The sequence below is a fragment of the Nicotiana tomentosiformis genome, chromosome 12, assembly GCF_000390325.3.
Source record: "Nicotiana tomentosiformis chromosome 12, ASM39032v3, whole genome shotgun sequence".
Classification (NCBI taxonomy): Eukaryota; Viridiplantae; Streptophyta; class Magnoliopsida; order Solanales; family Solanaceae; genus Nicotiana; species Nicotiana tomentosiformis.
The window spans coordinates 95,898,781-95,919,245 of NC_090823.1; the positions used below are offsets into that span (position 1 = coordinate 95,898,781).

Here is a 20,465-nt window from a genome sequence, read left to right on the forward strand (position 1 = left end):
ACAATTATATTTGCGCTATTGTCATTATTGAAACTTAGGTGTAACAATCTCCCCCTTTTTGATCATGACAATCAAAAAAAGTAAACAGAGTATGTTTCCTTTTTATGTCCTAAAATGCTGCTCCCCATGAGTTGTTTCCATGTACTGAAGTGTTGCTCCCCCTGAGTTTTTGCTCTGCTTTACTCTCACGTTTCTCCCCCTTTGACATCAATCAAAAAGAAAGAAGCAAGTGCAGATAGAACATACATAACAGAGTAGATAATGAACATAGTAGTTAGGGTAGCAGATAATATGCCTTCAGCAGAGGCACATGGTGGTGGTTCTTACAAACCAAAGCAAAAGTAATTAATAAAACAAAACAAACAAAGAGCAAAAAAGATTGTTTTAAACACACACACAACTGCCTTAGTTCCTCCCCAAAAGTTATTTCAGGGTATTAATTACTTTGGTGCAGAAAGAGTTATAGAAGGTTTCAACTTCTTTTGTGATTTTGTCCATTTTGTTTGTCATGGAGTTGAATGCCCTGATTTCTTGTCTCTTTGTGGCTCCCATGTCCATCCTAAGCTTAACGGTCTTTTGTACCTGTTTCTTTGGTAACTTCCCTGATCTTGTCCACATGTTCTTTCATCGCAATAAGCATGGTTTTTACCCCATCTAGTCCTTGCTGAATCTGCTGTAGGTTGTTGGTAGTAGTCGACTGAGGCTCAATTGGTTCAGTAGTTGGCTCAACCTGTACTAGAGTGCTTTCAACCTTGGCACATTTAATCCATCCATCCTCACGTAAGGTGTAACCCATCATAGCAAAAGATCTCTTATCATATGTGCTTGAAATGTACTTGGGAGAAAAAGTGCCAAATCAACTTTCATGACCTCAAAAATATGTGAGATGTGCAAGCCATAGGGTAAACAAGCAACAGAAGAGGATATGTCCCTGATACTTTCAAGCATATACTAACGAATTCACACAAACTAGTCAAGCCTTTTATTGTTCACAAGGCAGTAAAGAACAAAGATATCCTTAGTAGTCAAAGTACTGAGAGACCCAGTCCTAGGAAGGAGAGTTGTAGCAATTATATGGTTGAACACATGGTGTTCAAACTTAAGATTTTTAGGAGCAATGTCAGGAGGGTTTTCAGACAGAAATTATTTTGCCTCTTCTAAAGTAACTTCAAAGTCTTTTGGCCAGGAGTTTTGTACAAAAATATCATATCCATGAAATTTAGCAGAAAACATCTTCTCAAATTGATAAGAATCAAGAACAATACGAGTACCTAAAACCATTGACTCCAAATCATCTTTGTCATTAATGAACAAATTTGCATAAAACATCCTCACAGGTTCTTCATACACAGAATTTCCAACACTATCAAACAGAGGAGAAAGACGTTGAAAATCAAAGATAGAAATCACATCACAGTGCAAATTTTTCATAAGAGAGAGGTCAAACCTCGATTTTTCACTTGGTCCGTAGAAGTTCAGATTATCCTCTGGCCCAAAATCCGTGCTTTCCACTATTCCTTTCTTGCATGTAAGGCTTTTGGGGGTTTGCTCCATATGTATTTTTCCTTTCTTATTCTGGCTAATAAGAAGATCCTTCGATGAGTCACTGCTTTCATTTTCGATTTTGAGAAGGTATGAGTCAAGGGATGATTCAAGTTCGACGATTTCTTTAGAGTTTTGAGATTTTTGAAACTGTCTGCTTCGTCTTGTAGTAGTGGAGGATAAGGGGTTTCTCTTAGACATGGTAGAGGAGTTGGTAAGAAGTGATGAAGAATGATAGAGGAGGAGGGTACTTAACTAGGCTCTTGGAAGATTGAAGGGTTGCATCAGTTAGAGAAAAGGGTAGGTTCAAATTGAAGTAACATTTTTGAGGAGTTGCTTCGACGGTACCAATAGAAGAGTAATAATTGGACTCACATGAAATTAATAAACCCATTAATTAAGCAAACTAAAAAGGAAGTAAAATATTTTACAAAGATACGGAAGATGTTTTACGCAATAGACATAATACCAACCTTTTTACGTAGTAGACAAAATCGTTCTTCCATAAGAGGTTTTGTAAAAATATCAGCAAGTTGGGACTCGGTGCTAATGAACTCTAACAAAATATCACCTTTTGCAACATAATCACGAATATAATGATGCTTAATTTTTATATGTTTTTTCCCTAGAATGATACACATAATTTTTTGACAGACATATAACACTTGTATTATCACAAAACTAGGAGTATAAGTAAGAGGTAAAACATAATCGATAAGTTGATGCATAATCCAAAGAATATGTGTATAGCAGTTTCCAACAGCTAAATACTCTACTTCAGTAGTTGACAAGGCAACACAATTTTATTTTTTGCTATGCTAGGAAATTAGAATATTCCCCAGTAATTGGCATGTGCCACTAGTACTTTTCTTGTTAGTCCTATCACCTGCAAAATCTGCATCTGAAAAACCTTTTAAATCAAAATTGTTAGAATGAGCATACCATAATCCTAATACAGTGGTCCCAATGAGATATCTAATAATGCGTTTAACTGCAGTCAAATGAGATTCCTTTGGATCCGACTAAAATCTTGCATACTTACAAACACTGAACATTATATCTGGTTGAATAGCCGTGAGATATAGTAGAGATCCAATCATTTCTCTATACATTATTTCATCCACTTTTTTTCCATTCCTGTCCTCTTAAAGAGTAGTTGTTGGACTCATTGGAGTTCCAATAGGTTTTTCATTCTCCATTACAAACTTTTTTAAGAGTTCCTTGGTGTACTTGGTTTGGCTAATAAAGATTCCTTTGGAAGATTGCTTGATTTGTAATCCAAGAAAGAAAGTTAGATCTCCCATCATGCTCATTTCAAATTCTCCTTTCATAATATGAGCAAATTCTTCACATAATACAGAGTTAGAACTTCCAAAAATAATATCGTCTACATAAATTTGAGTAATAAGATTACCTGAATTTGAACGCTTAATAAATAAAGTTGTGTCGATATTACCTCGTTTGAAACTTTAATTTAGAAGAAAAGAGCTTAGTCTTTCATACCAGGCTCAGGGGGTTTGTTTGAGTCCGTATAAAGCTTTTGACAACTTGAATACATGGTTTGGGAAACTGTTGCTTACAAAGCCAGGAGGTTGTTTCTCATATACTTTTTTAGAGATTTATCCATTTAGGAAAGCACTTTTTACATCCATTTGAAATACCCTGAATCCTTTATGAGCAGCAAAATCAAGTAGTATTCGAATGGATTCTAATCTTGCTACAGGAGCAAATGTTTCATAGTAGTCGATTCCTTCTTGTTGTGAGTAACCTTGGGCGACTAGCCTTGCTTTGTTACGAACTACTTGACCAGATTCATTCAGCTTATTTCTGAAAACCCATTTAATTCCTACGATGGAAACATTGGATAGTTTTGGAACCAAGTCCTACACTTTATTTCTTTCAAATTGATCAAGTTCATCTTTCATGGCTTTGACTCAGTAGTCATCTTTGAGAGCTTCATCAACCTTTTTTGGCTCAAGTTATGATACTAAGGCCATGTGAGAGTTGAGCTTTTGAGATCTTATGGTAGTGATACCTTCTTGTGGATTTCCAATGATGAACTAGTTGGGATATCCGGGTTCACTTTTCCATTCCTTTGGAATACCTGTTACTGGCTTCTTTTCCAATATAGTTGACTATTCAGTAGAAGATGGTTCCAGGATTTCAGTGTGCTCCTCAGTTGACTGATTTTGCTGATTGGCCGCCGGATCGAGACTGTCTTTTCCTATAACAACAGACTTTGGGACAATAGAAATTTCCTCATCTTCAGGAAGTTTTTCATTCTTTAAGCGAGGGTTAGTATCCACAAAAACAACATGAATGGATTCCTCAATGTATAAGGTTCTTTTATTGAATACTCTATGTGCTCTACTTGAGGGAGAATATCCAAGAAAAATACCTTCATCGCTTTTTAGATCAAACTTACCTAGATTGTCCATTCCATTATTGTGAATGAAGCATTTACAACCAAATGGATAAAAATAACTGATGTTGGATTTCTTACCATTCCATAGCTTATATGGAGTTTTTTTAAGAATGGGTCAAATCAGACATCTGTTAATGATATGACATGTTGTGCTTATAGCTTCTGCCTAGAAGTGGCGTGGAAGAGAGTTTTCCACAGTCATGGTTCTTGCCATGTCCTGCAAAGTTCTGTTCTTACATTCTACCACTCCATTTTGTTGAGGTGATCTTAGGGAAGAGAAGTTGTGAGAAATTCCTTGATCATTACAGAAGTTTTCAAAGGCTCTGCTTTCGATTTCTACTCCATGGTCAATTCTTATAGCAGAAATGTAATATCCCTTTTTACGTTGTACCTTCTTACAGAAGACTTCAAAATTCCTTAGAGCTTCATCTTTCTGGCTCAGAAAAATAACCCATGTGAAACGAGAAAAATCATCTACAATAACAAAGGCATATTTTCTACCACTAATGTTAGCAGTTCTAGTTGGACCAAAAAGATCGATATGCAAAAGTTGAAGAGTTTTGTAGTAGAAACAATATTTTTGATTGTAAAAGATGAACGTGTTTGTTTTCCTAATTGACATGCATCACAAATTTGATCTTATGAAAAATTTAGTTTTGGAAGGCCAATGACAATATCACATTTAGAAAGTTTTTGAATAGTATGCATGCTAACATGGCCAAGCTTTCTATGACATAACCAGGGATCATCAATCATTGTAGCTAAGCAAATTTGATTCCCTAGACAATCAATATTTCTAAGAGTATAGTCATTTCTATCTCTACTTCTAGATAGAATAATTTTTATCTGATTCATCTTCAATGAACCAACCATATTTTTTGAAATAAATCTCATAGTCACTATCGCATAGTTGACTGATGCTGAGTAGGTTGTAACCAAGTTCGTCTACTAAGTAGACCTCATCTACATCATATGATAAGCTGAGGGAAACTCTTCCTACTCCAACTACATTTCCTTTTGATTTGTCTCTGAAAGTGACAGATCCACCATCAAGCTTAGTGACAGATTTAAATAATTGTTTGTCACCTGTCATGGGTCTGGAACACGCGCTATCGAGATACTATTTCCCTTTTCGATTCTTCTTGTGATGTTCCTGCAAAAATAAATTACTTGTTTTTAGGTACCCAAGCCTGGTTGGGTCCTGGACGGTTAGTGTTCTTATTGTTAGCCTGGTTAGAGGCCTTGGGTTGCCAAACCCATCTTTTGTTATTCTTTAACCTGCAATGATTAGAGGTATGGCCAGATTTTTTGCAATAAAAACAAGATGAATTAATAGAACTTTCAGAAGTCTTATCTTTAAACGTGCAATGGTTAGATTTATGCCCATTTTTGCCACAATGAATGCATGCAATATAAGTTCTTCCCCTAAATGAATTAATAAAAGAAGTTGACTGGTTAGATTAGATGAAACTTTGACTGGTGGATTTTCTCAATCCATTCAGTTGAAGTTGAAGGTCATGAACTTCTTCTTGAAGCATGTCTTTTTCTATTTCACATACTTCAAGTTTTAGAGCCCAGTATTTCTTTTCTCGTTGAATCTTTAGAAGCTCATTTAGGACCTTCTCAATGTTAATAAGAGCAATATCAATAAATTCTTAAAGTTCATTACATTTAGGGCACATAGGAGAACGTACCTCACTGGTTCCTTCATCTGCCACGAGACCCAGTTCACTCGAGTCTTCATCACTGTCATCATTCATAATCATGAAGCACATGTTGGAAATTTTTTCATGATCATATTCTTCTTCATCACTCCAAGCTACAAAAGACTTTTTCTTTTGAAGGTTTCTGCTGAGTTTCTTTTTCAGTTCAGGGCACTCTGCTTGAATGTGTTCGTGTTTTCCACATTCATAGCATCTTCCATCATTTTTTTCATTTTCATTTTCATTTCCCATCTTACCTTTTCTGAAGTTCGGCTTGCCTCTTCTATTGTTCGTGTTCCTCCTCATCATGCTTGTCACGACTTTGGAGAGCATAGCAATGTTTTCATCTTGTTCTCCTCCTACTACTTCTTTTTCTTCTTCAATTTCTGATTCAGCCACAATTGCAGTAAAAGCAATTGTTTTCCTTTTCTCTTGATGAACTTGCATGTCTAAGTGTGTTTTCTCAAAAGCAATAAGATCACCTCTGAGTTCATTATATGAAATCTTGTCGAGATCCTGACATTCAAGAGCAATAAGTTTGGGTTGCCAAATAGTGAGTAGACTTCTTAGGATTTTTCTGACCTGTTCTCCGCTTCTAATTGGTCTACAAAAGGATTTCAAGTCCCCACGAATTTTGCTGAATCGAGAGAATATTTCTTCAATAAATTCTCCGTCTTTCATTTGAAATAGTTTATAGTCACGCACAAGGAGATTTATTCTTGTTTCCTTCACTTTGTTGGTTCCTTCATATGTGACTTCTAACTTGTCCCACATTTCTTTAGCAGATTCACAACTTGATATCTTTTCATACTCTTCACCACTAATGGCATTGTATAAAAGATTTTTAGCCTTACCATTCACTTGAATAACAAATGCTTGTTATTCAGTGTAATCATTTAAGTCCAGAGGATCAAGTGATACTATCATATCACCATCTTTATCCTTCTTTGGAGGAATTGGAGCATTTCCCTTTTTGATCACACGTCATACTTTGATGTTGTATGGCATTGTATAGGTTTCCATACGCACTTTTCAGTGTGAAAAGTGTTGGCTATTGAAGTATGGTGGTCTTACTTGAGAAGTCCCTTCTTGAAACAGAGCTCCAGCAACTGTGTTTGACATCATAATCTTTTCCTCACTTGCTGTTAGGCAATATTGTGAGTCCTTGCTCTGATACCAATTGAAAGTACAAGAGAGCGGGTGAATTTTAACTAAAGTAAAAACTTAGTCGACTCAGAAAAGAATTAGTCGACTTCACTTTATCAGCGACGATGAAAATAAATTGCAAGAAATTTAAAAGCTGAGAATACATGAGTTTTATACTGGTTCAGTACCAGTGTGGTACCTACATCCAGTTCCCTTAAGTCATAAAGGTTCTCATAGATCTTCAATAGTTTGTTACCTAACGCTTCCTATCTTTTGAGACACTAGTAAACTCAGGAATACAGTGTTTGTGCGAAGAACTAGAAATGCATAAAAAAAAGTGGTAAGTTGCGTGATCGAATTCTTGAGTTTGCCAGTCTTCTTATATGAGAGTCTTGAGTAGACATTGCAGATTGACCCTTGATTGAGGCACAAAAATATTCTAAGAGTTTTGACCCAAGGGGTGCCTTAGAATCCTGCTCAAGAGATGGGCTAGATTCATTAACTTCCTTCCTTTTCGTATTCACAATCAAGAGAGTGATTTGTGGTTTGACTTTATCGATCAATCTTGAGAATCTCCAGATTCCAAATCAATTCTTGAAGTAAGGACTGTCTTCCTATAACGATTGCACTTGATCTTGTTTCCTTTTTGATGGCCTTGGCATCCTTTGATTTAGCATTTTCCTTGCTGCACTTGATCTTGTTTCCTTTCTAATATCCTTGACATTTTGACTTCCTTTGATTGAGCACTGCCCTCCTAATTTCATGCAATCAAATAGATACAATTAGATTTGTACTATTGTCATCATTGGAACTTAAGTTTAACAATCTTCCCCTTCTTGATCATGACAATCAAAAAGAGTAAATAAAGTACACTTCCCTTTCATGTCCTAAAATGCTGCTCCCCCTGAGTTGTTTCCCTGTACTGCAGTGTTTCTCCCCCTGAGTTGTTGCTCTGCTTTACTCTCACGTTTCTCCCCCTTTAACATCAATAAAAAAAGAAGAAGCAAGTGCAGATAGAACAGACATAACAAAATAGATAATGAACATAGTAGTTATGGTAGCAGATATTATGCATTCAACAAAGGTAATTAACAAAACAAAACAAACAAAGAGTAAAATAAATTGTTTCAAACACACACACAACTGCCTTAGTTCCTCCCCAAAAATTATTTCAGGGTATTAATCACTTTGGTGCAGAAAAAGTCATAGGAGGTTTCAACTTCTTTGGTGATTTTGTCCATCTTCTCTGTCATGGAGTTGAATGCCCTAATTACTTGCCTCCTTGTGGCTCCCATGTCCATCCTAAGCTTAACCACATTTGTACCTGTTTCTTTGGTAACTTCCCTGATCTTGTCCACATATTCTTTCATCGCAATAAGTATGGTTTTTACCCCATCTAGTCCTTGCTGAATCTGCTGTAGGTTGTTGGTAGTAGTCGACTGAGGCTCAGTTGGTTCAGTAGTTGGCTCAACCTGTACTACAGTACTTTCAACCTTGGCACATCTGATCCATCCATCCTCACGTAAGGTGTAACCCATCATAGCAAAAGATCTCTTATCATATGTGCTTGAAATGTACTTGGGGAAAAAAGGTGCCAAATCAACCTTCATGACCTCAAAAATATGTGAGATGTGCAAGCCATAGGGTAAACAAGCAACAGAAGAGGATATGTCCCTGATACTTTCAAGCATATACTAACGAATTCACACAAACTAGTCAAGCCTTTTATTGTTCACAAGGCAGTAAAGAACAAAGATATCCTTAGTAGTCAAAGTGATGAGAGACCCAATCCTAGAAAGGAGAGTAGTAGCAATCATATAGGCTAACACACGGTGTTCAAACTTAAGGCTTTTAGGAGTAATGTCAAGAGGGTTTTCAGACAGAAATTCTTTTGCCTCTTTTAAAGTAACTTCAAAGACTTTTGGCCAAGAGTTTTGCACAAAAATATCATATCCATGAAACTTAGCAGAAAAGATCTTCTCAAATTGATAAGAATCAAGAAAAATACGAGTACCTAGAACCATTGACTCCGAATCATCATTGTCATTAACGAACAAATTTTCATAAAACATCCTCACATGTTCTTCATACAAAGAATTTACAACAGTATCAAGCAGAGGAGAAAGACGTTGAAAATCAAAGATAGAAATCACATCACAATGCAAATTTTTCATAAGAGAGAGACTTACAGAGCATCCATAAGCCATAGATTTAGACTTATAAGACTCAAACCTCGATTTCTCACTTGGTCTGTAGAAGTTCAGTTTATCCTCTGGCCCAAAATCTGTGATTTCCACTTTCCTTTTTCTTGCATTCAGGCCTTTTGAGGGTTTGCTCCATAGGTCTTTTTCCTGCCTTTTCCTGGCTAATAGGAAGATCCTCCAATAAGTCATTACTTTCATTATCGGTTTTAAGAAGGTCTAAGTCAAGGGATGTTTCAAGGTCAACGATTTCTTCAGGGTTTTGGGATTTTTGAAACCGTCTGCTTCGTATTGTGGCAGTGGAGGATGAGAGGTTTCTCTTAGCCATGGTAGAGGAGTTGGTGAGAAGTGATGGACAATGAGAGAGGAGGAGGAGGGTACTTAACTAGGCTCTTGGATAATTGAAGGGTTGCATCAGTAAGAGGAAATGGTAGGTTCAGATTGAGAATCCAGGTGGACAAAATACTGAACACAGCATCCCTAATTTTGGACGGAAACTCAACAAGGAGCAAATTGCAGAAATAATGCACATGTATAAGCAGGAAAAGTTGGCACAATCAGAAAATTCAAGAATCAATGCTAATGCAATTGCTGGTACTATTCTAAAATACTTAGGTTCAGTGTTTACTAGTCTAAAATCAGATACATGTATCATTGATTCATGTGCTTCAAAGCACATGTGTTTTGAACCTAATTCTTTCCTATTTCTAACTCCACTTCCTGTACCTTTGAACATTAGTTTACCTAACTTTTTCAAGGTGATTGTTACTCATATAGGAAGTATTTCTACTCTGCAAGGTCATATCTTGAACAATGTACTACATGTTCCAGATTTCAAATATAATTTATTATGTGTGCATAGATTCTGTATTCAGTTTTTGGATATTACACCAACCTTACAACTGGAATGATTGTCATTAATGTAAGGATTGCCTATTTATAACTTCAACATGTTATTACTACCATTTTTTTATGACTAATCTATATGCTTTTATGTCAATTTCAGTCTGGTAGTTCAGTTGAGAGAGTTGTATCATATGGGACTAAGGTTGTAAAGGATACCAGTACAATCAATATTAATCTTGGTTTTAAACCTCCTGGGCTTAAGTTTAAAGGCAGAAATGCTATAACTACTTCCCAGCTACAACAGCTAAGTACAAACAGGAGAAACCAAATTGGATCTTCATCAACTACCTCTTCAGTTGCAAGTTCAACCTCTCCAGCGCCATAATGCCAAAGAGCATTCTCAAGAATATAGTTGTGTTAGGATTATGCTATTTTGAGTTCATGTATTTTGCCAAGTATCCAGACTTGGATTGATTATTGTGTCTTTTTGGGTCACTAGTTGGTACTATTTTAAGTTGTAAACACTTTAGTTGTTTGGAAATATGACTGGTGTTGTAAACACTTTAGTTGTGAATGCAATTTAAATGCTATTGGTAGCCTAAATGTAAAGCATTCATGTTATTTGTTGCTTTTATAACATCAATTGGTAGCCTCCAAAAGTGGAGCATACAACGATACTGCCCGTTTTCATTTCGTGGAAGTCCCCGGCGGAGGAAAGGGCTTCCAAGAGCCGAACGAGAATGAATACCACACAGAAGAGTCAAGACCAGGCTTGTCTGTGGGAGCAGTTTGTGCTAGCATTTTGGCGCTCGCCTTGAACCTATTCGTCGCAGACCCAAAACCAAAATGACCTACCATGCCGTGTCGTAAGACAAAAAGTCACCCGCAGGAGCTTAAAACCAATATCCTATTTTTTGTCGTTAAGGTGGAGAACTGAACCAAGAATTCTCTTTCTTCATCATCAATCGAATCACTGTTCGCGACCCAGGATTCTATTTTATGAATGCAATTGTAGTATTTTTTCTGCATAAGTTGGATTGTATGTGCTTGGTAAATTTGGAGAATGGTAGGCTGCGATGGTTGTTTGTTAAGACTTATCAGTTGAGTTCATGTTACAACTTCAACATGTTAGCACTTTGAATTCCATATTTATACCAATATATAAAATAATTGCAGAAAAATTCTTCATTTCATTGAAATAAGGCCACAGGGCACAATTACATTCAAATAAACTAGATACATCTAAAATATATCAACCACTATTACAAACACAAAATACAACAGCTAAGATACAAAATATAGCAACTAAGATACAAAATACAGCAGCTACTCCAACCACCAGCAAAACCACAACAACTTTAACGATCGACGACACAGTAGCAAACCCAAATAATTAGCATTATTATTATAATAGAAGTCAATTTCTTCCTCCATATTCTTGCTCGAGCCCTTTCTTCTTCAAAAGCTTTGAACATGTTCAATAAACCCCAAATAACCTAATTCGCTTGGCTAGGAAACTCGTTATCAACCCACCTAAAATAATTACATCCACCTTCGTCCTTAAAAAAAACTGATTCAAACCAAAATCGGGGACAATATAGTAAAAATAATTAATTGTAGTTAATTATCACTTATCTTTTTAATTTTGCATCCATAGACCCTCCTTCCAGGATTAGATGAAGACCACGAAGTTTTCAATGGACATTCATGACCACACCGGCATGAATTGACTCTTGGTGTGAGAGACATTATCCACAAGTTTGAGAGCTTAAGCCATGATTCGAACACTCAGGTGAGACTACTTTCAATTTGGAGAGAAGAGTAAAATTTTTAAACCAGCAAATCAAGAAAAGGGTGAAGAACTAGGGCTGGATTTAAGGGAAGGGTGAAGAACTAGGGCTGGTAAAAGAGGACGATGGTTTAATTATATAATAGGAAAAAGTTTTTTTTTTTACCGTTGAAATAGTTTTTGTCAGCATATTTTTAATGTTCACGCGCTCAAAAACAATGATGCTCACGTTATTTGCCATGTCAATCAGACGTGTTAAAATGATGCAGTAAAGGTAGAGTAAAAGTGTTCCGGTGGAAAATGGCTTAGTTAAGGTGTTCAAGTGGATTTTTTGTGATAGTTAAAGTGTGTGTCTATGTATTCTGCCTTTAGTTAATTATTTAAATTATAAATATATGTTAAGACATTTACACTGGAATTGTGCATTGATACTCTACACTTATAGTAATTTGAAATCCACAAAATCTTATTCCACCTAGAAGAATATTATGTAAACCATAAGTAGTGAATTTATAATTTAGAAGTTGTGAATTCTAAGTTGCATATCTAATCATCATATCATATTATACTAAATCATCATTATCATTATCATTATCATTATTATATTAAAAATGAGAAGCTCTTAACTCTAAAATTAAATTACCCAAATGGCCATCAAATTTGAGTGACCATCTTGCCCTTGCAGAAAAAAAAGCCTTCTATTATAGATAATTTCAACTACACTGAACCGAGTAAATGGGAAGGAATGCTTCGACTGCCAACAGTTATTGCATGCTGTTAGTGTGCATATTTTTTTTAATAAATGGGGAGGATAGTTTAGTCTGCCAATAGTCATTGCATATTCAACGTAGGTTAATGGTCCTTTGAGATTCCACCGACAATTCATATCTTCTATTGCACACATCAAAATGCCGTACAACATTAACACGTTTCTCTTCTATATGTTGAAATTTCCTTTTTTTCCCCATAAAAATCTATTGTCTCTTTTCATTTGTTTTATTTCGCTCAATACCATCGAAACATGTAAATATATTTCTTCTCCTATTAGAATCTTTTTCTCCATGGAAAAAAAAGTATTCTGCTTTATCCAGTGAATTCAAAGCCTAAATATTTATAACAAACTGCGAGCGAAAGTTGAAGGATAGTCAACAAACATCTTCACTGAATTCTTTGAACGTTAAACTTCATAGCAATTGGTTGGTTAAACAAGAGCGTGGAGACGAGAAACACGTCCATTGTTGACAAAGAATACAGAAAGCTATCATTTTGATGATTTACTTTTGCAACATTATGGAGTTGATGAATCGAGTGGTTGATTTCTCTTCTTCGCCTTAATATCAAGAAGAAAGCGGAGATAAAATCAGGTTTTATTTTCTAAACTTAATCTTTTATTTTCTACACTTGTGAAGTTTAATTTATATCAAATATAGGACCGTATACGGTCAAAACTGGTTTCGACCTTCGTATGATTAGTCAAGATTGGAACATAATAGACCGAAGGTCATCTTCATAATATCGATATGAGATCTCAATCCAAATTACCAAGCTCAAATTTTTGGGACCGATCAAATACTGAGCTCGAAGTCATTACCGAGCTCGAGTCCAAATCGAACTATTAAGTGAAGCGGTGTCATCGAGCTTAAGAGCCAGAGACCGACCAATATCAAGCCCGATTCAATACCGAGCCCCGAGTCAATATTGAGCTCGAGTCAATATCGAGCTCGAGTTAATATCGAGCTCTAAATCTGAAAATCGACCAATACCAAATCCGACCAAGATCGAGCCAAGAGATAAGAGTCATTACAGCCGCACTAAGAGAGAATCTCAGCGGAAATTAGGAAAAAGCTAATCTATCATGAGATCCGCACTATGTATTTTTAATTATATCTAAAGTAGGATTTCTCCACTATAAGAGGGATATCTGCTATTTCTGTAAGGGATCCATCATTAAGGCATTGATACACTTATATTATTGACATTCACAGAGAAAAACATACTGATATTCATATAGAGATTATCCTTCTTTGGGTTTTTGTATATTGATTCGTCTTGCTTGTTCATAAACCGTTTCTCACTCAGTTTGGTTTGTATTTCATTCTTTATACAGTATATACTCAATATATTTCTACTTATTTTTTGATTTGTACCAAGTTACACCACGTATCCTTAGAACTACGTATAAATTCAAATCTATCTGTTTTTCGGGTAAACAGTTTGGTGTCCACCGTGGGGCTAAGGATAATAGTAGTTATTTGGTACGAATCTCTGCAAAAGACACCATTTTACACTTGTTCTCAGAAGTATCTTTGATTTCAGGTTGAAAACGACGAATTCTCAATTAATGGCCCTACCTATTGATAGCGAAGCTGGCCTTCAAGATGAGAACAACAACTTAACCCCCGGGGTGGAAGGACACTCGTTGATCCCGTTGGAGCTCGGATCGAAGATCCAATAGACGTTAATTTACATGCGGCCATTGAGGCAAACCAACGTTCCGACCCTGAAAATAGCATTCATGGTGGAACTCGGTCTGCAGCTCAAAATACCCAAAACGCTGAGGAAAACGGAATCAGCTTGCAGAGCCAAACCTAGGCACCGACCAGACTCGAGCCCAGTCCACCCCAAGAAGTCGCCTATAAAACGGGACCAGATATAGTAAGGTCAAATGAGCAAGAATCGGGGACTAATCTCGGAATTGTTAAGATATTCGAAGAAGTGACAAAATGAATAGAGTCAAGAGAAAGGAGGATCAAAGCAAACGACAAAAAAGTGAAAACGTATAACTCCAGGGTTGATCAGATACAAGGGGCACCGCCGATATTGAAGGGCTTAAATTCCAAAAAATTTGTACAAAAGCCTTTCCCTCCGAGCGCGGCTCCTAAACTAATCCCAAAGAAGTTTCGCATGCCCGAAATTCCTAAATATAATGGAACGATCGATCCCAACGAACATGTCACCTCTTACACATGTGCCATTAAAGGGAACGATCAAGAAGACGATGAGATCGAATCTGTATTATTGAAAACATTCGGTGAAACCCTATCAAAGGGAGCAATGATATGGTATCATAATTTACCGTCTAACTCTATCGATTCTTCTGCTATGCTTGTATATTCTTTCATAAAGGTACACGCCAGAGCCATAATGGTCGAGACCAGAAAGTCGGACCTTTTCAAGGTAAGGCAAAGGACAACGAGGTACTAAGAGAGTTCGTATCTCATTTCCAAACAGAACAAATGGATCTACCACCGGTCACTGACGATTGGGCTGTACAAGCTTTCACTCAAGGACTGAACGAGCGGAGCTCGATGGCTTCACGATAGTTGAAGCAGAATTTGATCGAGTACCCGGCTATTACTTGGGCCGATGTACATACTCGATATCAATCGAAGATCAGAGTTGAAGACGACCAGTTGGGGTCTAGGTCCGTTATTAAAAGGGACATCAACCGAGAACCAAGGTCAAACAAGGATCGATATTGGCCGTATAACGGAGATCGTAGGGGTAGCGAATCTTTACGCATCCCCGTATGAGGCTAAAAGAGAAATGATCGAGGTGAAGGGTCTCGGGGGCTGATGAACAGGAATGGGTTCGACAGGCATACCGGACCTAAGGAAGCACCACGTTTATTAGAGTATAACTTCAGCATCAATGCATCCGCCATCGTGTCGGCTATCAGATGCATCAAAGATACTAAATAGCCTCGACCTCTGCAGACCGATCCTACCCAGAGGAATCCCAATCAAATGTGCGAATATCATGGCACTCATGGCCACAGAACGGAAGATTGCAGGCAACTGAGAGAGGAGGTAGCCCGGTTATTCAATAAAGGGCACGTTCGAGAATTTTTAAGTGACAGGGCCAAAAATCATTTCAAAAATAGGGATTTCAGTAGACAAAACGAACAAGAAGAGCCACAACACATCATCCACATGATCATGGGTGGGATCGATACCCCTTAGGGGGCGGTGCTTAAACGCACTAAGACGTCAATTGTAAGAGAAAAGAGATCCCAGAATCAGGATTATACCCCTGAAGGAACCTTATCCTTTAATAACGAAGACGCAGAAGGAATTATGCAACCACATAACGATGCACTGGTAATATTTGTACTTATGAATAAAACTCAATTTAAATGTATGTTAATTGATTTAGGTAGTTCGGCCAACATCATTTGATCGAGGGTCGTAGAGCAACTTGGTCTACAGGACCAGGTCGTGTCCGCAACCTTGGTACTAAACGGATTCAATATGGCATGTGAAACTACTAAGGGCAAAATAATCTTGCCAGTTAACATGGCCGGGACCATCCAAAAAATGAAGTTTCACGTGATCGAAGGCGATATTAGATACAACGCCATGTTCGGAAGACCGTGGATCCACAATATGAGGGTTGTACCCTCGACCCTCCACCAGGTTTTGAAGTTTCCAACATCGGAGGGAATCAAAACGGTCTACGGGGAGCAACCGGCCGCAAAAGAAATGTTTACCGTCGATGAAGTGATTCTGATATCATTATTATCATCAGCAAAAGGATCAGGTTTGAAGGAGGAACGAAATACCAAATAGCAATCACAAACGTCATCTTCAACCCAATTAGAGAATCAAAAGACTGGCAAAGATTATGAACATGGGGTCCCTCGATCCTTCGTGGTCCCAAATGATTCCGACGCTACCCAATCAAGGGTCGAAGAACTGGAGCAAGTCATACTAGTTGAATATCTACCTGAACGAAAGGTATACCTGGGCACGGGGTTAGATCCCGAGCAAAGCTTATTCAATTTCTTATAGCTAACATAGACTGTATCGCTTGGTCTAATCTTGACATGACAGGGATCCCACTAGGAATCACCACTCATAAGCTAAGCTTGGACCCAAAGTTCCATCCGGTAAAAAAAAAAAGAAGGCCCCAGTCAGAGGTCAAATATACCTTCATCAAAGATGAGGTAACCAAACTTCTTAAAATAGGGTCCATTCGGGAGGTAAAATACCCCGAGTGGCTAGCAAATGTGGTGGTAGTCCCTAAAAAGGGAAACAAGCTTAGAATGCATATAGATTATAAAGACCTGAATAAAGCATTCCCTAAGGATTCTTTTCCTTTGCTTAATATCGATCGTATGATCGACGCCACGGCCGGCCACGAGACTCTCAACTTTCTCGATGCCTATTCCGGGTACAACCAAATACAGATGAACCCGGAGGATCAGGAAAAGACCTCATTTATCACTAAGTACTGGACCTACTGTTATAATATAATTCCATTCGGCCTAAAAAATGCTGGTGCAACTTATCAACGCCTAGTAAACAGAATATTCAAAAAGCAAATAGGAAATTTAATGGAGGTTTATATTGATGATATGTTAGTTAAATCCCTGCGAGCAGAGGACCATTTAAAGCATTTGCAGGAAACTTTCGACATACTAAGGGAGTATAATATGAAGCTCAATCCCGAAAAATGTGCTTTCGGGGTTGGTTCGGGCAAATTTCTCGGTTTCATGGTGTCCAATCGAGGAATCGAGATTAACCCCTATAAAATCAAAGCAATCGAGGACATCATAGTGGTAGATAATGTAAAGGTCGTATAGAGGCTAACGGGACGGATAGCCGCCTTGGGACGATTCATTTCAAGATCCTCGGATAGGAGACACCGATTTTTCTCTTTACTTAAAAAGAAAAGCAATTTTTCATGGACTCCGGAATGTCAGCAGGCTTTGGAAGGGATAAAACGGTATTTATCGAGTCCTCCGTTGCTTCATACCCCGAAGGCAGGCGAAAAACTTTATCTGTATCTAGCTGTCTCGGAGATAGCGACAAGTGGAGTCCTAATTCGAGAAGAACGAGGTACGCAATTCCCTATTTATTATGTCAGTCGAATTTTAGGTGAGGCCAAAACTAGATATCCACACTTAGAAAAATTAGTGCTTGCTTTAATAAGTGCCTCTAGGAAATTAAAACCATATTTCCAGTGCCATCCGATACATATTGTAACAACTTATCCTCTACGAAATATTTTACACAAACCTGAGCTTTCAGGTCGATTGGCCAAATGGGCCATATAGATCGGCGGGTACGACATCGAGTATCGACCTCGAACCGCTATCAAATCTCAAATCTTAGATGACTTCGTGGCCGACTTTATGCCGGCCTTCGTACCCGATATTGAAAAAGAATTACTGATAAAATCAGGTACCTCTTCGGGAGTCTGGACCCTCTTTACGGATGGTGTCTCGAATACAAAGGGGTCCGGACTGAGCATCGTACTAAAATCGCCCACATGTAATGTAGTTAGACAGTCTATTAAAACTACAAAATTGACTAACAATGAGGCCGAGTATGAGGCCATGATAGCAGGTCTTGAATTAGCTAGAAGTTTGGGAGCCGAGGTCGTGGAGGCTAAATGTGATTCCTTCCTCGTGGTAAATCAAGTCAACGGGATTTTGAAGTCCGGGAAGATCGAATGCAGAGGTACTTAGAGTAATTGCAAGTAACTCTACATCGATTTAAGGAATGGACTTTGCAACATGTACTTCGAGAGCAGAACAGTGAGGCCGACGTTCTTGCGAACTTAGGGTCATCGCTCGAGGATGACGAACTCAACTCGGGGACTGTCGTACAACTCATGAAATTGGTAATCGAAGCAAGTCATGCCGAGATAAACTCCGCAAGTCTTACCTGGGATTGTAGAAATAAATATATAGAGTACTTCAAGAACGAGAAGCTGCCATCAGATCTAAAAAAATCAAGGGCTCTGCACACAAAAGCATCTCGCTTCACCTTGTCTAATAACGGAACGCTGTTTAAAAGGACATTCGATGGCCCATTGGCAATATGTTTGGGACCGGGAGATACCGATTATATCTTGCGTGAAATTCACGAAGGCCCTTGTGGAAATCATTCCGGTGTTGATTCGCTAGTCCATAAAATAATCAGAGCAGGGTATTATTGGATCGATATGAACAAGGATGAAAAGGAGTTTGTTCAAAAATGCGACAAATGCCAAAGGCATGCGCCCATGATTCATCAACCCGGGGAATTTCTCCACTCGATCCTATCTCCATGGCCTTTCATGAAATGAGGGATGGACATTTTCAGCCCCCTCCCATCGGCCCCAGGTAAGGCTCAGTTTATTTTATTTATGACTGATTATTTCTCTAAATGGGTTGAAGTACAGGCTTTCGAGAAAGTCAGAGAAAAGGAAGTAATAGACTTCATTTGGGACCACATCATATGTCGGTTCGGGTTGCCGTCCGAAATTGTATGTGATAATGGAAAACAATTCATCGGCAGTAAAGTAACTAAATTTCTGGAGGACCACAAAATTAAAAGGATCCTATCAACACCTTATCATCCTAGTGGGAACGGATAGACCGAAACGACCAACAAAACCATCATCCAAAATCTTAAGAAAAGATTAACCAACGCTAAAGGAAAATGTAGAGAAATACTACCCGAAGTCCTATGGGCGTACCGCACGACATCAAAATCCAGTACCGGAGCAACACCATTCTCGTTGGTTTATGGCGCCGAAACTCTTATCCCGGTTGAGGTCGGAGAACCTAGCATCAGATTTTGGTATGCGACAAATGAGTCGAATAACGAGACAATGAACACGAGCTTAGAATTATTGGACGAAAAATGAGAAGCAGCCCTCGTCCGATTAGCTGCCCAAAAATAGCGGATCGAAAGGTATTATAATCGAAGAACCAATCTTCGATATTTTAAAATCGGGGACCTAGTGCTAAGGAAAGTAAACCCTCAACACCCAAAATGCAAATGAAGGAAAACTGGGTCCGAACTGGGAAGGACCGTATAAGGTTCTCGAAATCGTCGGAAAAGGATCCTACAAGCTCGGTGTAATAAACGGCAAACAACTACCAAGCAATTGGAACATGTCGTACCTAAAACGATACTACTGTTAAGGTACGACCCCCATATGTTCATTTATATTTCGAAATTAACCCTTGCAGGTTTTCGACCAGAAATGGGGATGGAGTATACAACTCGAAGCCTTTAGGCCTGAAAGCACACGTTGCACTCTTTTTCCCTTAGACCGGTTTTGTCCCAAATGAGTTTTTCAGCAAGGTTTTTAATGAGGCAACCATTGATCGTGCTAACTTAGAACAATTCAACAGTATCCAAGGCCTCTTTACAGTCAACCTCGAATACTGGGGGGCATTACCGTCGAATAAATCAAGTTCGATACAAGAAAGTTACTTCATGTCAAACAAGGTCTTGATAGGAAAAGGGTAAGAGCCAAATGGTCAAATGAACCATGCCCGCGTAGTTTTGCTCCAGCCCTGGCACAAAACATGAGCATATGTATAATGACTTATAAAGAGAAACTTCTTCTCTACCTTAGTTTTATATCTCAGAAAGTTCTTTCTACTTCATGTTCAAACATGCTTAAGGGCCGACCATGACTGGAGGTCAAGCACCAAAAAGCCTACGGGCTACATTACTTCGAGTTCGAGCAAGCACTCACTCGACCAAATAGCCTAAGGGCTACTCTTACTTCGAGTTTGAGCAAACACTCACTCGACCATTTAAAGCCTACGGGCTATATTATTTCGAGTTCGAGCAAGCACTCACTCGACCAAAAAGCCTAAGGGCTACTCTTACTTCGAGTTTGAGCAAACATTCACTCGACCATTTAAAGCCTACGGGCTACATTACTTCGAGTTCGAGCAAGCACTCACTCGATCAAAAAGCTTATGGGCTACATTACTTCGAGTTCGAGTAAGCACTCACTCGACCAAAATGCCTGCGGGCTATATTACTTCGAGTTCGAGAAAGCACTCACTCGACTACTAAGCC

The 20,465-nt window shown here is 38.2% G+C and overlaps 1 protein-coding gene across 1 annotated transcript; it reads right to left on the reverse strand.

Moving 5' to 3' along the window:
* Positions 1-5,427: 5,427 nt before the first annotated feature.
* Positions 5,428-8,354, reverse strand: LOC138903073 (uncharacterized). The gene is made up of 6 exons (XM_070190987.1): positions 8,004-8,354; positions 7,740-7,793; positions 7,005-7,082; positions 6,745-6,840; positions 5,662-6,519; positions 5,428-5,586 (listed from the first exon to the last, which is right to left on the reverse strand). The coding sequence occupies exons 1-6, from the start codon at positions 8,352-8,354 to the stop codon at positions 5,428-5,430; spliced, it is 1,596 nt and encodes a 531-aa protein (XP_070047088.1).
* Positions 8,355-20,465: the final 12,111 nt, after the last annotated feature.

Coding starts and splice junctions, on each gene's coding strand:
- LOC138903073 (XM_070190987.1), bottom strand. CDS start 8,354: ATGGGTTACACCTTACGTGAGGATGGATGGATCAGATGTGCCAAGGTT. Junction 6,841..7,004: donor TGGATGTAGGTACCACACTG/GTACTGAACCAG, acceptor AATTGGTATCAG/AGCAAGGACTCACAATATTG. Junction 5,587..5,661: donor CAGATGAAGGAACCAGTGAG/GTACGTTCTCCT, acceptor AACATTGAGAAG/GTCCTAAATGAGCTTCTAAA.